Genomic DNA, 16696 nt, shown 5'->3' with positions numbered 1-16696 from the left:
AAACAGTGTGTAATGATCAAATCAGGGTAATTGGGATATCTATCACCTCAAACCTTTATCATTTCTTTGTGTTAGGAACATTCCAATCCTACTCTTTTAGTTATCTTAAAATATACAATAAATTGTTATTAACTATAGTCACCCTATTGTGCTACTGAATACTAGACCTTATTCCTTCTACCTAACTGTATTTTGTACCCATTAACCATCCCCTCTTTATAAACCCCTTCTTACTATCCTTTGTAGCCTCTGGCAACGATCATTCCACTCTCTATCTCCATGAATTCAGTGGTTTTTTTTTTTTTTCTTAGCTCTCGCATATTAGTGAGAAACGTGCAGTATTGATCTTTCTGTGCCTGGCGTATTTCACTTAACATAATGTTCTCCACTTCCAATCATGCTGTTGCAAATGACAGGATTTTGTTCTTCTTTATGGTTGAATAATATTCAATTGTGTATATGTACCACATGTTCTTTACCCATTCTTCCATTGATGGAAACTTAAATTGATTCGATATCTGGGCCATTGTGAATAATGCTGTAATAAACACAGGGGTGCATCTCTTTGAAATACTGTTTTCCTTTAGGATAGATACCCAGCAGTGGGATTGCTGGATCATATCATAGTTCTATTTTTAGTTTTTTGGAGAACGTCCATACTATACTGTTTTGGTTTTTTTTATATATATATATAGTGGCTGTGCTAATTTACATTCTCACCAACAGTTGCCTACTTTCCTACAATTTTAATAACAAGTTAGCACAAAGGTTTCAATAGAACTTTTGGTGATGAAATGCATATTTTCCCTAACAAAATATAAATTTAGTCCATGCCTCAAAAGTATTTTAATGGCAGTCCATGTCACCAAGTAAAAACTTTCTGCATGGAAATTCCATTTTTGGTGTTAGTTTGGTAGTAGGGTAGGAGTGTGAGGAAAATGCTTATTCTAAAGTGGAGACATTTGACCTCATTGGGGGATCGAAACATAATTTCACACTGATTAATTCGCCCTGTAAACAATCATTTTGGTACCATGTTTTACATTTCTTTATCTGAAAGAAGATTCATGTTTAACAAAAGAGGAACTGATTTTCATCTTTGTATCGCTAATTTCAAAATGCAGAGGTAAATCAATAGCTATATCTACCCTTTATATAAAGTTTGAGTGGAGAGATATGTGGCTGGTTATAAAGACATAATTATTTAATTTATTCTGAGCAGCACACCGAGCCCAGCAAAGATAAATTGTTTAAATCTGAACAATAATCAGTGCCTTTCTCACCTTATACTCTTCATATACATTTGTAAGATATTTTTGCAAATTAAATTCTTCTTTGAAACTTTTCATTTTACTTAGAGACAGGAAATTTAATTTTGCCAAGTGGAAACCCCAAGGTTTAAGGTTAGTGCAAAACTAAAACCATTTGGAATTGAGGAGATTGCCCAATACCTTCTGACTTCCCAGGTTTCAGTACAGCGAAAACTCATTTGAGACCCTTAAGTCATGGAAAGCCTAAAATAATTAGCATGGTTTCAAGGGGCAGAAGTCACAATGTAGGAAAGCCAGTTAGGCAGAGAAGGCTTGATGTTCTTATTTCAGAAGTTCCTTGACTAAAGCCTTCAAATGAAAGAAGAAAGCCACGGCAACCATTTGGAAAGATCTGACGAAACTTACAGCTTTGAAAAGGGGTATTGGGAAGATGATTGTGGGATGTTACTTTGCAATCATAGGAAAATATCCATCTTGTTAGCTTTTGGGAGATCAGGGATGGGCAAAAATGGCATTTCAACAGAAGAGCCATTTTTGGGGAGTTCACTCTATTTTTCTATTTAAGAGAAATCAAAATGAAAATACTAAGGAAAACTAACTTGACCTGTAAAACACCAAACAACTTGGTTTAAGCTTTAGTTTCTTTACCTATAGAATGAGGAAGTTGGATTAGATCAGTATTTTCCTAAGGGTATACTAAAGAGAGATGTTAACGGGAATATGATGAAAAAAGGGGGGATGGTTTGTGAGTTAAACAATGTTGGGAAACGCTGGGTTAACAAAGGTAACCAGGTTTCTTTACTTTAGGACATGTGAGAGCCTTTATCATACGCTTGTGTATTGTCAGCCTACAAGAGAGGAATATAAAGTGACATTTCTTATACCCGATTGACCACTGAACCCAGCGTTTGAGGTTCCTCTCTTGGGATTAGTTGTCTGTAGTACACACTCTGGCAAATGCTGGACTAAATGATCTTTAAGAGCCTTTCCAGCTTTACTATTTGATCTTTCTATGATATGCCCATAAACATATAAACTTCCCCAGAGCAGTACAATTTTACTATTTCTGACCTTATTAATTCTTAATCTTTGATCATTCCAATGAAAGAGTCTGCATTCTTAATGAAAAAATAAATTCAGGACTGTGTCTAGCAATTGCTTAAATGTTCACAATTGTAATGTGAGGCTATTATGGATTGCCATTTTTCTTGAATATATTATTTGGTTCATTAGAATTAGCCATACCTCTCTACTTTGTGCTCTCTTTTAATGTGAGTAATCAAGGATTGACTGAAAAATATGTCTATGCAAATAATAGCTATTTATCTGCATGCTGTGAATCTGTACCTTTACAGTGCTTATGTGTGCATATAGAAACATGATGCTAAGTAGTTATTTCCCTGCACTTTAATGATTGACTTTTACTCGAATTTGAGTATTCCAAAGACAGGGCTGAAGGAAAAAAAAAAAAAAAGATTAACCACCCCTTACCTCTGCACACATAAATAAAAACCTTAAATAACTTAAAAGCCTCATCTTTATGTAACACCTCATATACTCAAAAATCTGTTCTGTAAATTCGGAGTTACGGGTTAGGCAGGTAGGTGTTGGTCACACACCATCCCCCTCTTCATCCTAGCCTAAAGGGGGAGCTCCAGCGGACATCGAGGGTATTTAAATATACTGTTGCGCCACCGGTGGGTGGGAAGGTGGAGTGGCTGCCAGGGTAGCGAGCCGTGTGAAGCTTTTGGTGGGAGGAGCTATGGATCAAAAATTGCTGTCTCCAACAGTCAACTTCCTTAAATTTCCTTGCAGCTGATCAGGTAAGCTGGGGCTGAGAGTGTCTTCTACTTTATTCTGGGCAAATGAAGGCCTGGGAGAGCCTGGGCTGATTCCATGGAGAGGGCTTCTAAGAATCTTAAGGTAAAGAGGTAAAAATGGGTTTTCAAGCATTTGCCTTTATTGAGCTCAACTCATCAAGGCAGAAGAACAGAGCGGGAGAGCGCTGCCAGATAACATATTGTATGGGGCATACTTATACTAAAAATTTTTTTTTCACTGTTTATCTGAAATTCAAAATTACGTGGGAGTCCTGCATATTTATTTGATAAACCTGGCATCTCTAGAGAGGATCCTAAGCAGAAGCCCTAGCTGGGGAATAAAGGGGGCAAGCAGCTGGTACCCTCTTTTTCCTGGCTTCTAAATCGTTGTGGCAAGTGAGTGGATGGGGTGTCCAGAAAAAGGAGGTAAAGAAGCCTAGGAGCAGGAGATTTGACTAATGGGTCAGCGAGAAACACCTCCTTATACTCTGTCTTAATGAAGTCCATGTAGAAGGAGCTTTTTGAAGTTATATGATTTTCTGTGTGTTTTATTTCTTGAAGTAAAAAATTCAGTACCATTACTTTTTCTCTCCCTTTTTTTCCATTCTTGATGACATTTTATGTTGGCAGCTATCAGCTGCTCTAAAGACAGCGTCTAGGAATACTTTGCATCAGGAATGCCTTCTGACTTTTGATAACTTGGTACCAATGTGCTTCGTTGTGTTTGGGTTTTAATTTTATTCTGGTTGGCTGGTTTGTAAATAGATGATGCATTTTTGAAGAGCTTATTATTGACCAGTCATTCAGTTAATATTTTTCTACAGTGATGGACGGTATTCGATGAGAACCGAGGTAAAAAGTGTGTAAGTGGGGTGGAATAGGGCAGGAAGTAGATTTGGGTTATTAGTGAGGCAGGCTTGCTTTCACTGTGAACAGCTTCTGGGATTTTTAGTGGTATTTGCTGTTTAAAAAATTTCTAAGAAAAAGATCAAGCTCATGATCATTTGAAAATAAATGTTTAACGTAAACAAAGCTAAGCGTGGGTCATAAAGGAAAGCCGCAAACATTTTTCTTGTAAGAAGCTGTATGCATTAGAGAGCCACTTAGAAGGCCCCACCTGCTGTGATTTTCCTAAAGCCACCTTTGTCTTAGTAGCTTCAGGGAATTTGACTTGCGGCTTGTTCAGAGAAATTCAGGATGGGGGGTGGGGCAGTTGGAGAACGCAGTTTTTTTCTAAACTGACCCTGGAAATGCAGGGCCCTCCTGGGCAGGCCCAGGTGCTGATTAGATATGGATCTGCTGCTGGCTCCTTTATTCGTCGGGTGGGGCCCTATATCCTGAGGGCCTTTGTGGCCAGAGACCCCTTGGAATCAGACCAGAGTTTGTGTCTGTGGGTCTCATGGATTCATGTCACTTCTGGTTAAGTTATACTAAATTACCAGGATGTTTCAGCCGTAATGGTCACATATTCCTCAGGGTCTATATTCATAGAAAAAAAAAAAAGTTAGGAACTAGCTATTTTCTGGACCTGAATAGAATAACGGTTTATTTGGAACAGACAACCAGGAGCAGCCTCAGTCATGTGTTGACTATTGTTCTCTTCTTGGAGGGAGAAGAAAGAACTTATGAAAGAAAATAGCAAGAGAAGCACTTAGGCTTCTAAGGCAGACTTAGTGTTATGCCCTATAAAATTATTCTCACAAAGTTCAACAAACGTGTATGGCGGGGCGACTATTCATCAGGCACACACACATCCCTGGAGATTGAAAGTGGAGGAAGATGTAGTTCTGCCGTTATACAGGCTCAAAGTCTAATACAGGAGACAAGCATGCAAACAATTTATCGATGTACACAGCGATAAGAGCTACGATAAAACCGAGTACAAGGTGCAGTTGGAAGCACAAAGGAGGGAGAGATAAATGGGGACAGGAATGGGGAGATGGTTCCAGGAAAATCTTTACAGAGGAAAAGTGATTTGAACTGAGAATCCATATTGGGTAGTGAAAGTCTGGAAACTTGGCTTGTGTGCCTACTGAGCTGCTTATGAATTAGGACAAGTCACCTCACCCCTTTGGCCTTCACATTCTCTGTAAGATAAAGGTGCACAAGATGTTCCCTACAATCCGATTCAGCCCTAAACTGTTTCCATCCTGGGAATCAAATTATCTTAGTGGGCTATTTCAGAGCAAAAGTGTGATTGTTGAGCCCAGTACTCCCTTTGTCATTGGGAGATCAAAATGTAAAAGTTCTCTGGAGGCAGATAGGCAAGAAAATTCTTCTGCTCTCCCCCCAGCTTCTTGCCTATTCAAACTTGTTATCTGGTTTGCACCAAAGTCATTGCCCTCTGTATGTGTGTATCGGATGTGTCAAGAAAACACAGTTGGGACAGCATGAAGAAGGTGGGTACAGTGCTGGCTGCAATGGTGGGGGGTACTTGGCTGGCCCTCTCCATGGGGGTCAACGTTCAGCCTCATTAATTTTGCCTTCATTATATTTAAGAAATGGTTTATTAAAGACTTTTCCCTCTAAATTTCTTGCCTGCATCCCACATTTAATTTAAAAGTTGTATGCAGAATTTTAAGGCTGCTCTTTGTGCATTTATATCAATATTTATAGATGATACAATATTTGGAGGAGAAAATGATGCAGATTATCCATTTTTGTAAAGACAGAATTCTAAGAGGAAGAAAGTGGGAAATTTGCCAGTAGAATGCTGATATCTGGCTAATAACTCGTTGTATGTTGATCTTGACTCAGGTTTTTCCTAGCTTTAATAAATCTGTGATGCTTGCAGGAACTAGCCAAACTGGTACATATGATTTGTAATTCTGAAATCACTGTTACTTCCTCTGAGAAGCCATGTCTATGCATGTAAGTATGTTACAGCGGGGCACTATCATCAGAATTCTTTCATTTAATCCATGATGATTAAAATGGAATAACAACATTTTTCTTCATAGAACAAATCATCTGTTGGGTGCCTTGATTTAACATTTAACTTTTAACTGTTGGCAGTCTAGCAGATCAGTGAGATTATGTATTTGAAAAGTAATCCAGTTATAATTGTATTCGAGAGAAGGTATTTAGGGTTTTTTTTTCTCTCTAACTCCATATGTATTTGAAGAAGCAAGTCATTCTGCAAACAGCTGTTTCTCTTAAGATACTGTGGCTGACAAAGGGTAATTTGCAGCCTCCCAGGTTCCTTTTCTTATTCTGATGTATGGTAGGGCTTTTTCTCATGAACATAAAGTACATTTCACAGGGTTTTTCTACCACCCAGTGCATGGGAAGTCTTGTGACAGACTCTGACTCTCATAACTCCCTAGACATAGGTGGGATTTGAATCTCTACAATGAGACTTTTCTCTCTTAGTCAAGGGCTTTGTATTCATTTGGGAGAAGCCTGAAGGTAGGAAGAAGGCAATAGATTGAATTTGGGAGGCTTTATAAATGTTCTGCAACGTATCCCTTTGTCTGTCATCAACTTCTTGATGCAGATATACTTCAGAAATGTCATCGGCTGTTTTCTCCCCCTGCTTGCTGCTTTTTGAGTGCATTTTTCAAAGACAGTCGATGGGAAAGGGGAGCTGGAAGATTCATATGATTCATAGGTGTAGTAGCACTTATTTCAGCAGAGAATCGCTTTCCTATTGAATCACTTTGCTATTTTCTTAACTCAGTAACACACTGAAAGACCGGATGAGAATGACATGTTTTTTAAGTCCAAAAGGAAATGGAAAAGGAGAGAAATTGAGGCAAGTATAAATGAGCTTGCACTCTAATCGCGTCAACGTTTCTTTAATTTTGAGTGTATATGGGAGGGGGAGAGAGAGTTTATTTTCATGTCTTGACTCCCCTTAGCTGCTGATTTTAGTATGTAGCCCGCTCTGCCAGAGGGTGGCGACTGTTGTAGGTACATTTACAGAGTCGTTTAAGACATGATCTGATACTTTGCGCTAGTGTGAGCCAACTCTGAACCTGTGGGTCTAGATTGGAAGAAGGAGGGCTTGGGACACCATTGACTTGGCTAGGGAAACATGAAGGGTGATTTTTCAGAGCCAAGATGGCTGCTGGGCTATCACACCAAACTGTTATAGACCCAGTGTGATAGGGTACCTTGTGGCCCACTCAGAGTGCTTAGGTGGCCTACAGAAATCATTGGAACCTTCCTAGTACAGAGTCATTTATTTTCCAAAGGACAAAAACAATAGATGATTACCTACTCCACTGGGACAGTCCCTCCCTAATCCCCACTCCATCCCAACCTCACATGCTTTACCAAAGCCTTAATTCTATACAAGGATTAAAAAACAAGTGTTAACAGATGTAAAAAACCAAGTTTGTTCTCTCCCAAACACCAATTAAAGTATTTTGGCCTATAATTATGCTTGGGCCTCTTGAAGAATGAATGCTATGTAGAGGGGATTTATTATCACCAAGTGTTGTGCGTATAAATATATTATCCTGAGTTCTAAAGTCGTTTTGAAAAAACAGGGGCATAGTTTTCTTTTGAAATGTTGTATTCCACAGATAATATAGATATTAAATTACTTGGTCTCCTCATCTATTGTTTGGATACAGAATACAGATTTTTATTTTATTTTATAAGCTTTCTGGAACATAAGCAGCAGTCTCTGGTAAGATGGTGTTGCCATGCATTTGCATTGTTATAGAATTAAATTATGGATTCGGTCATTCAAAATAGAAGCTTTATAAATCAAGTAAAATCTCCTAACTAAGATGAATAAGTTTCTTTAAATCTCATGCTGCCTCATATTCCATACTTTAGTTTTATAGCCCAACTTGATATAATTTTTTAAAGTGTAATTCTTTTTTTCTATTTCTGTGTACTGTTTTTGCTCTGCTAAACTGTCATTATTTCCCAAGAAAAAGCTTAAGATAAGTTACTTTATGTAAAGGATAGTGATATAAAAGCACAAAGGCATGTTCACTTCTTTATCTGTATATTGGCAGGAAATGTGCCAAATACAGTGTGTTCTCACCCTCCCTTTCTTCTTCTCTCTCTGATTGCATTCAATGTGGATGATATTAAAACTCAATTGTAACAAATGGTGAAATTCCAATTATTCTTTTTTCTTTCTTTTCTTTAACTTATCTAATGTTTGGAATTCCTAAATATGAAAGACAGTCTTCATTATATAGTTGTTTTGGAGTTACAAATTGTGTTCCATGCTTGTGTATGTTAATTGTCTAAACAAGCTATCTAGGTGGCTCTGCAATCCTTAAGCAATGCTGCTGAGCTGCATAATTTATTTTCCCCACTACTGCTGTCTAACTACCCCAAAGCATAGGAATTAGAGTGGTGGCCCTAACTGGGAGTATGCAGCAAGATGAAAAATAGTCAAATGAGAAGGAAGGTCAGTAATAAGTTATTTAGACCTGGTTAGGTAGCGGGGTCTCCAAATGCAGCTGCAATTGGTTAAAAAAAAAAAAAAGACTGAAATTCAGAAGAGAGGTCAGTGGTAGAGATAGAGATTTAAGATCCCAACAATTGTACAAATTGATGGAACTTTGAAACAACTTAGTCTCTCCAGGGAAAAGAGATTAGAGAGGAGAGCAAGAGGATTTAGAACAGGGCCTTGGGGAAATCTTTCATGTTAGGGTGTGGGAGGAGGAAGAGAAACCCTGAAGTAGAAGTATAAATTAGCATGCTTGGCTGTGGAAGTCACCAAGTGCCACTCCCTCCATCAGCTGTTAATTCTGAGCCAGACCACCTCAGTTATGTAGATGGAGAGTGGAGAATCTAGGAACTGAAGATCCTTGTGACTTTCTGCCTTGCTTCACATTGGTGGGTGTAAAAAGAAGCTTATGGTCTCTCTTAGGGGTACATTTATGGGGAAAAGACCCCAATTATTGTGATTTAGCACACACAGGGGTCTGCTTACACTCATTACATATGCTGAAATTGCGTAGCTATTCCTAGGCTACTTTTAAGAATTTAGGAGGATTAGGTTAACGTGATTCTTAACTCATACTACCAATAAATTATTCTTTCTCCAAGATTTGCATAGAAATATAAAAGTACATAAAAGTAAGGTAGTATTTGATTTTGTAAATCACTTTAATTTAATTAAATGTAAATTGAGCAATGGGAAAAACAAAAAGACAAACTCGACAGAAAACAATGATGTGTCTTTTAATTTCTCACACTGACTTTTAAGTTATACTCAGCTTCTTGCCAGAGGAGGTAAAACAATAGAGCCACCTTGCCCTAGTGATCTAATATTTAAAAAGAGCAGTTGCATTGCATCTGGGTTTGCATTATATGTAGCTCTAGAAAAGTTTTGAAGGACACATCTTGATTCTCAGTGAAATTATAGGAATATTTTAATAACAACATAGCTAAACAATGGAGAAGCCATTGCATAAACTGTGTAGGCATCATAAATAAGGAAAATGCACATAGCATGTGTTGAATGAAAACACTTGGTGAACAAACTCATTTTTCTCTCGGGAATTCAGGTGGCCTAGCAGCTTGCACTCTTTGGTCCAAAAACAAAGTTGCCCTTTTGCTCCCCACCTTCCCCTCCCCCAATAATCTCACGTACTGTAAAGAATCTTAGCATGTGTGGGAAATAGAATTGTTTGCAGTTGTGCTTTCTTAAAAGGTTTATGGTGGACCTAGTAATCCAAATAAGAGAGAATCATTAGCTTCTTTGTATACTGCTCATGAGTTCAACACAGTAATAGGTCACATTGTGACAATGTGATCAACAACTAGTCCAGTGACATCCTTTGCTGCTACATAATAAACACCATAATCAGCAGCCATGCCAACATTTAGGTGACACCAAAAGCATGTTTGATTCCACGGAACTGACATACTGTCCTGTCTTGAAAGTGCTTAACATCAATAAAAAACATTCAATTAGCTGAGGATCCAAAATACACTTTGGTCTCCATCATGCAAGTGATCTAGGGCCATTGTCTCCGGAACCTAAAGAACAAAATGGCTGCCGGGCATAGGGATTTATTATTTCATTAACAGACTGTCAGTGAATTTCAGGGTGTTTCTCGCCTTATATGGATTCAAGATGAAGAGTTTTGGAGCTTAGATTGTCCCCAGATAATGGAGTCCAAAATTTATCTGTGTATAGTTTTAATTTAATATTTTCCCTATTCTTCATTGTCAGGGTCGGTGTACTCGAGAGAACTGCAAGTACCTTCACCCTCCTCCACACTTAAAAACGCAGCTGGAGATTAATGGGCGGAACAATCTGATTCAACAGAAGACTGCCGCAGCCATGTTCGCCCAGCAGATGCAGCTTATGCTCCAAAATGCTCAAATGTCATCACTTGTAAGTCGCAGCTATATTTTGAAAATTGCCGATAAAGATCAACACTGGAATAACCTGGCAGGGACTTGGGGAAATTAGTTGCAACAGGATTTAGGACACAAACTAATATGTTCATTGACACTACAGAGCTGTGCACTTGAAGAGAGCAGTCAGGTGTGTTGCATTGAAAACCTGGCTGCAGTTATGCATGAGTTCACTTTATAAAAGAATATGGATAAAGGAGCAGGGGCATTTTAAGATAAGGAGAGTTGATTATTATTACATGGAAACCTTTGAATTCTAGGACATTAATTCAAACAAATTTTCTTGTTCTTTGATGGGGGTTTTGTTGTTGCTTTTTTTTTTTTTTTTTTTTTTTTTGAGACAGAGTTTCACTCTTGTTGCCCAGGCTGGAGTGCAATGGTGCGATCTAGGCTCATTGCAGCCTCTGCCTCCCGGGTTCAAGCAATTCTCCTGCCTCAGCCTCCCAAGTAGCTAGTATTACAGGTGCCTGCCATCAAGCCCAGCTAATTTTTTTGTGTATTTTTAGTAGACACGGGGTTTCACCATGTCCAGGCTGGTCTCAAACTCCTGACCTCAGGTGATCCACCTGTCTCGGACTCCCAAAGTGCTGGAATTACAGGCGTGAGCCCAGCCTGTTGTTGCTTTTAAATAAACTTTTTATTTTGAAATAATTTTAGATTTACAGAAAAGTTACAAAGGTATTAATAGTACAAAGAGTTCCTGTATTACCTTTCACCCAGTTCTCCCCACTGTTAACATCTTATATTACCCTGGTAGATTTGTCAAAAGCAAGAAACTGGAATCACACATCATTACTATTAACTAAACTCCAGACTTTATTCAGATTTCCCCAGGTTTTCTATTAATGTAATCTTTCTATTCCAGTGTCTGATTCAGGGTACCACAGTGCGTTCATTTGAATTTTGCCTCCCCTCTCTTCTCTGCTCTGTGACCATTTCTCAGTTTTTCCCAATTTCCCATGATCTTGATAGTGGCTTTCCCTTAACTTAGCTACAGGGTTTCCCTATGCAGAAATTAGTAAGATTATGTCATTCTAGACAAATATCTACTATTTTGTGGACTTGCAAGTTTAAATGGATCCTTTATAAAGTAATTAAGCTATATCTGTTCATATTGTTCTATTGAAAATTCATCTTGTCCCTATGCCTTAAAATATAAACTTTCATTTTGCTTTTACACCTCTTAGGGGGAATTGAAAACTGTCCCTTTTCTGCTATAGTTCTTCAGGCCTCACATTTAGCTCAGTGGTGCCTCATTCTAATTCCAGCTGGCCTACTTCCTTTAAACTATTAACAGGATAAATTTGAAAATCCTGTTACCTTTATTTGTTACCCATTTAATCAGCGATACAATGAACATATTGAAAGTTGAAATATGTATATAGTATTTAGATGCAATGAAAATGGGGGTGGACAATCAGCTGTCAGTAAAACCTATCTCCTTATAAAGTTGTTTCTCAGAATTCAAGGATATCTGTGTTGATATGGAACCCTTTAATGAGTACATCTTTATGGATAAATGCAAAAACTGGTGGGAGAGGCAATGATGAATCACTAAAGGTTTGCACCATACTCTTTTTCCAGAATGTCTAGACAGATTTAAGTAAAATAAATAGATGTCATGTTCTGTACTATTAGTTTATCAAAAAGTTTTGCCTTGGAACTCAGATTAATTATGTTGGTAAATTAGTTCCTAGAAGGTGAACTCCTCAAACCTCCTCTTTGACCCTCAGTAATTCTTTACATCATTGAACTCCTTGCACAAACGCTTTTTCTGGGCTTTCACATACTGACGTATCTCAGTCCCTCCCTACTTCTAAGGGCAGAGGGAAGATAAAGTCTTTTGGATACTGAAAATTGTTATGAACAAAATCACAGAGAAGTGAACGTGCTTGGTAAGTCCAGAAAATGTGAGTGGGTGGGGAATAAAGCAAGGCAGCTTTTATTTTTTTCCCCCAGCTTTATTGAGATATAATTAACAAATAAAATTGTGTATATTTTAAAGTGTACAGTGTGTGATGATTTGTTAGATGTATACATTGTGAAATGAGATGACATGGATGAATCTGGCAGGCATTATGTTAAGTGAAATAAGCCAGACAGAGAAAAAACAAATACTGTATGATCTCACTCACATGTGGAACCTTGAAAAAACTGAATGCATAGAAACATAGTAGAAGGGTAGTTGCCAGGGGATGTGGGTGGGAGGGGATGGGGGAAGATGTTGGTCAAAGGTATAGCAAGGGAGATTTTAAGTCACAATTATTACTCTCAGCTTCTCATGGGATGTCTCACTTTGAAACTGAGCAAAGAATAGGAAGCAGATTTCATTATCAGACACCTGAGCCCAGTGTTTCCTACAGAGCTGGAGCATTTATCTTTTCAAAGGTCAAGGGATAGTTTCAGGGTACTAGTGAAATGCCTTGTTTCAGGGAATCAGAGAGCAAGAAGTAGGGTAAAGTAGGGGTACAGAGGGAAGCTGTTCTATTCAGCCTCTGCTAGAGTCTCTCCATTCCAAGTCGCAACCCTTCAAGTGTTATTGATCATGCTGGCTCACACTGGAGAATAGGGAGTAGCTTTTTTGAGAATCCAATAAGAAATCCATCGTGCTTTCCAACCTCTTCACTTGTACTTTCAAATTTGATTCTCCATGTTTTCTATGTTAGAATATGTTTCCCTATCTTTTCTTCAATGAGGGTAATTTCAGATTTCAGATGACGGAAGATGACTGCTGTGATTCACAGGAGTACAATTTATTTTATAGAATGTTACAAGATACAAGGCATTACTTAGAAGACCCAAGGGAACAATAGGAAATTGCTTCTCTACCTTGTAGATTATTTAATGATAGCTGTTATGATGTGATGAGCTAATAAATGATTAATTCCTGCAGTTATTATGTGTACAAAAATCTAACTCCAAGATGGTTGATATGTTCCTCTTCTATGGTCTAAGGAAGCCACTTTGTAGACATGGTGTAATTGAGCTAGTGTGAGCAATTTTAAGTAACATTTACCAGTCTGATTTGGAAAAATTTTTTCTTTATTGTGGATCTTGATATTATTACAGAAGTAATATATGATTTTACTTAATTTCTCTGGTACCTACTCTCCCTCAAACAACTCTCTATCCCTTTTAATCACCCCTACCCAGTAATCTGATTGTTGTCTCTAAGATAGTCATGCTTTTGTTTAAGAAATTTCCAGTCCTGATATTTGTAGGGTTGCATATTAAGACCCATTTGTATCACTGGCTTGAACTTCATGTCTTTCCACAAAGAATACTTTGATCTGTTTCTAGGATACCAGAAGAGCACATCTGCCTTTGCAGAATTGAATATGGTTTGCTTATTATAAGCCCCTAGATAAAGGGAATGTCAACCTAAATGCGATGGTACCTAGAGAACAGATTCTGTTGAGTGTGACTGAACAATGAATAAAAGCCACACCTAGTCAATTTGGGTGGAATGCTTGCTGGAGCAGGCAAGTTTGTTCACTCTGTTAAACAGGTCTGAATTGACATTTGCCAGTATAAAAGTCCATCTCTGAAAGCTTTTTCTTTGGCTTTATTAAGGAAGTTCAGCAGGTGAAACAAAAGGTGTGACTCCCTAGTATTTTTCAATGCAGTTTAAGAGAGATTGTTCCTGATGTTCCCAGCAAAAAAGTATAAGTTGAAGTATCCCCTTGCCATAATCATGAGGCAAATACAACCACTGTAGAAGAATATTAGAAAGAGTAGGCACAGTGGATTACCCTGAAGCAAAGCTAATGTTTTAAAATTTTGGTTTTACAATTAGAAATTTTAGTTATGAGGAAAGATTCTCACTACTGGATGTGGTGTATGTATTTATAAAGTGACTATGATATTACAGGCTGTTAAAATGTTTTATCTGGACATTTTGCATATCTATACCTGTCCATATCCAAACTAAAGGAATACCTGGGAAATTCCCCTAGTTTCTCTCTTTGAATGTGGTGATTCACATGGAAACAGATCCTGACACACAAGTGAACTTGACTCAGTAGAGTGTATTCATTTGATTATTTATATACAGATTGTTGATTCAGCACATTTGAGGTTGCATTGGGATGTGCCAAGTCCTCAGGTTCTGTTGTATGCTATTCATAGCTGGCATTCCTGTGGCTAAGTTACCGAGTTCCAAACCATGAAGGCCATAAACAAGGCTTCCTCTCTAGGTTTTCCTTTATCTCAAATAGAATCATCTGATAGCTGCCTGGATCCCTCTCCACCTTGTTACATCATTTTCATAATTCTATTTACCAAATATATTTCTCATAAACAGGCTTATATGTTTATCTAACATTAATATGGTAAGGAACGAAGATGATGTAATGCTTCAGAACCAAGAGAAAAAAAATAATAGAAAGTTCAAATAGGTACAAGGAAGGGAGATACACTAATTAATGAATAATATTATTTTTAGACTCATGTTTTTAATGTTTTTTTTCTTTTTTACTAAAGGGCTACAAGGTATTATATTACTTAGGTTTATATTACTTATAAACTTAGGACTAGAACAATTTTAAGTGACTAGAGATAAAATTGGAAAATATTTATTTACTTTTTAATTTTTTTTTTTTGAGGCACAGTGTCACTCCGTGGACCAGGCTAGAGTGCAGTGGCATGATCATAGCTCAATGTAGCTGCAGACTTGTGGGGTCAAGTCATCATCCTGCCCCATCCTCCTGAGTAGCTGGGACTACAGGTGCACATCACCATGCACAGTAATGTTTTTTAAAAATTTTTTGAATAGAAATAGAAATATGATCTCACTATGTTGCCCAGTCTGGTACTGATTTCCCAGCCTCAAGCAATCCTCCTGCCTTGACCTCCCAAAGTGCTGGCATGCCTGGCCTACTTTTTAATTTTTGTAAGTCAGTCATTAAATGATATAGTACTTGAAAACAAGAGGACAAATATTCATATTAGACTTACAGTTTCTTAGTTCACATAAACTTAGTTTATTGACTGAAATATTTATGCTATAAAAAAGAGTAGTTTTATCATGGCTCTTTTATTAACAATTATTATTTTAAAAGGTGGCCCAGACATTGTGTAGGTTTAATAGAAAAGAAAACTGTGTCCATATTCTAAATTACCAGTCTCATGGTCAGTACAGAAATTATAACATTTTAATGAAGGTTCTGCAGCAGGTTTTTCAGTTCACCTACTCATGTAATGATGAATGATGGCATTTAGTTCTTTCATCTTGATGTGGCGACATTACATGTTTTGTAAAATGATTTTTGCAAAATTTTCAAGTCAGGAAAGACAGGCATTATGTAATTATAAGGTTAATATACTCTTAATATAATTACAACAGTCGTGATATGTGAACTTCCGCATTGAGGTTGACCAAATCACAGCACAGAAGTGCCTGGAGTGCTACCATGCCACGATCATCTGGATTTTACTACATTTTCTGAAAGATTAGACAAAATTTTACTTTTAGGTGTATCAACTGAAGCCTACCGTAATCTGTTTGTTCAACTAACATTGTTTTTAAGGTGGACTTACCCTGAGACTAACATGAGGGGTTTAGGGATGCTCATTTGCATGGTTTTCTTCCAAAACCCTGAGAGGGGTCCTAGCAACGTGTTTAAAATGTGTTTATAAAATTTGCAAAATATATTTGTGTGTTTCATTCTTAAGGCTCCACTTCCCCACCCAGTGGTCTAAGCTTCAGAACCCACATATCCTAGATTTGCTCCTCATTGCAATTACTGGTCCAAAGTAGAGTAGTTATTCGGGCCTTTTGCTAATAAGACTGTGTATGTCACATAGCTTAAAGCTTCTTTTACGTTAAAACAAAATAAATCCCCCAACAGTCCCTTTGCTGCTTTGCCCCATCTCTGTTAAGACACTGTGAAATCTGCTTTTTTCAAAAGCTGAATGAAAATGCTACACTTTTGCAGCCAAACAGAGGACACTTGTACATGATATCTTCTATAGTGCCCAGTTTCTTTGATAGTCACAAATCTCAACGTTCTCCCTTTATCATCCTTTATATATTCCCGTGAGATAAATTACATGTAACCTCCTCTATTTTATGTCCTTCTCCTCTGGGGCTGGTTAGCTCAGTTAGTTGGAGCCTGGTGCTAATGAGACCATGGTGGCCTGTGAGCTTCACTGTTTGTGGTCACAGTGTAAGCTACAGCCAGCTACCTTGAGATTGCTTGCTGTTGATCACAAATGAGATGAAGGTTGGGAGTTTGTTGGGCTCTGTGAATTTTTTTTTTTTTT

At 37.7% G+C, this 16696-nt stretch overlaps 1 protein-coding gene across 7 annotated transcripts in view; it reads left to right on the top strand.

Annotated features, from left to right (window-relative positions):
- Positions 1-16696, top strand: part of MBNL3 (muscleblind like splicing regulator 3) — a 117866-nt gene that overhangs the window by 74278 nt on the left and 26892 nt on the right. For 4 of the 7 annotated variants that reach the window (XM_032757631.2, XM_032757629.2, XM_058441488.1 and 1 more), the window contains exon 2: positions 10245-10409. In XM_032757631.2, coding sequence (XP_032613522.1) covers positions 10356-10409 — 54 coding nt within the window. In that variant the 5' untranslated portion in view covers positions 10245-10355. The other 3 variants (XM_058441492.1, XM_058441491.1, XM_058441490.1) reach the window with 3 other exon arrangements.

Source organism: Hylobates moloch, unplaced genomic scaffold (assembly GCF_009828535.3).
Source record: "Hylobates moloch isolate HMO894 unplaced genomic scaffold, HMol_V3 SCAFFOLD_7, whole genome shotgun sequence".
Classification (NCBI taxonomy): Eukaryota; Metazoa; Chordata; class Mammalia; order Primates; family Hylobatidae; genus Hylobates; species Hylobates moloch.
This window is presented reverse-complemented; position numbering and strand designations above follow the sequence as displayed.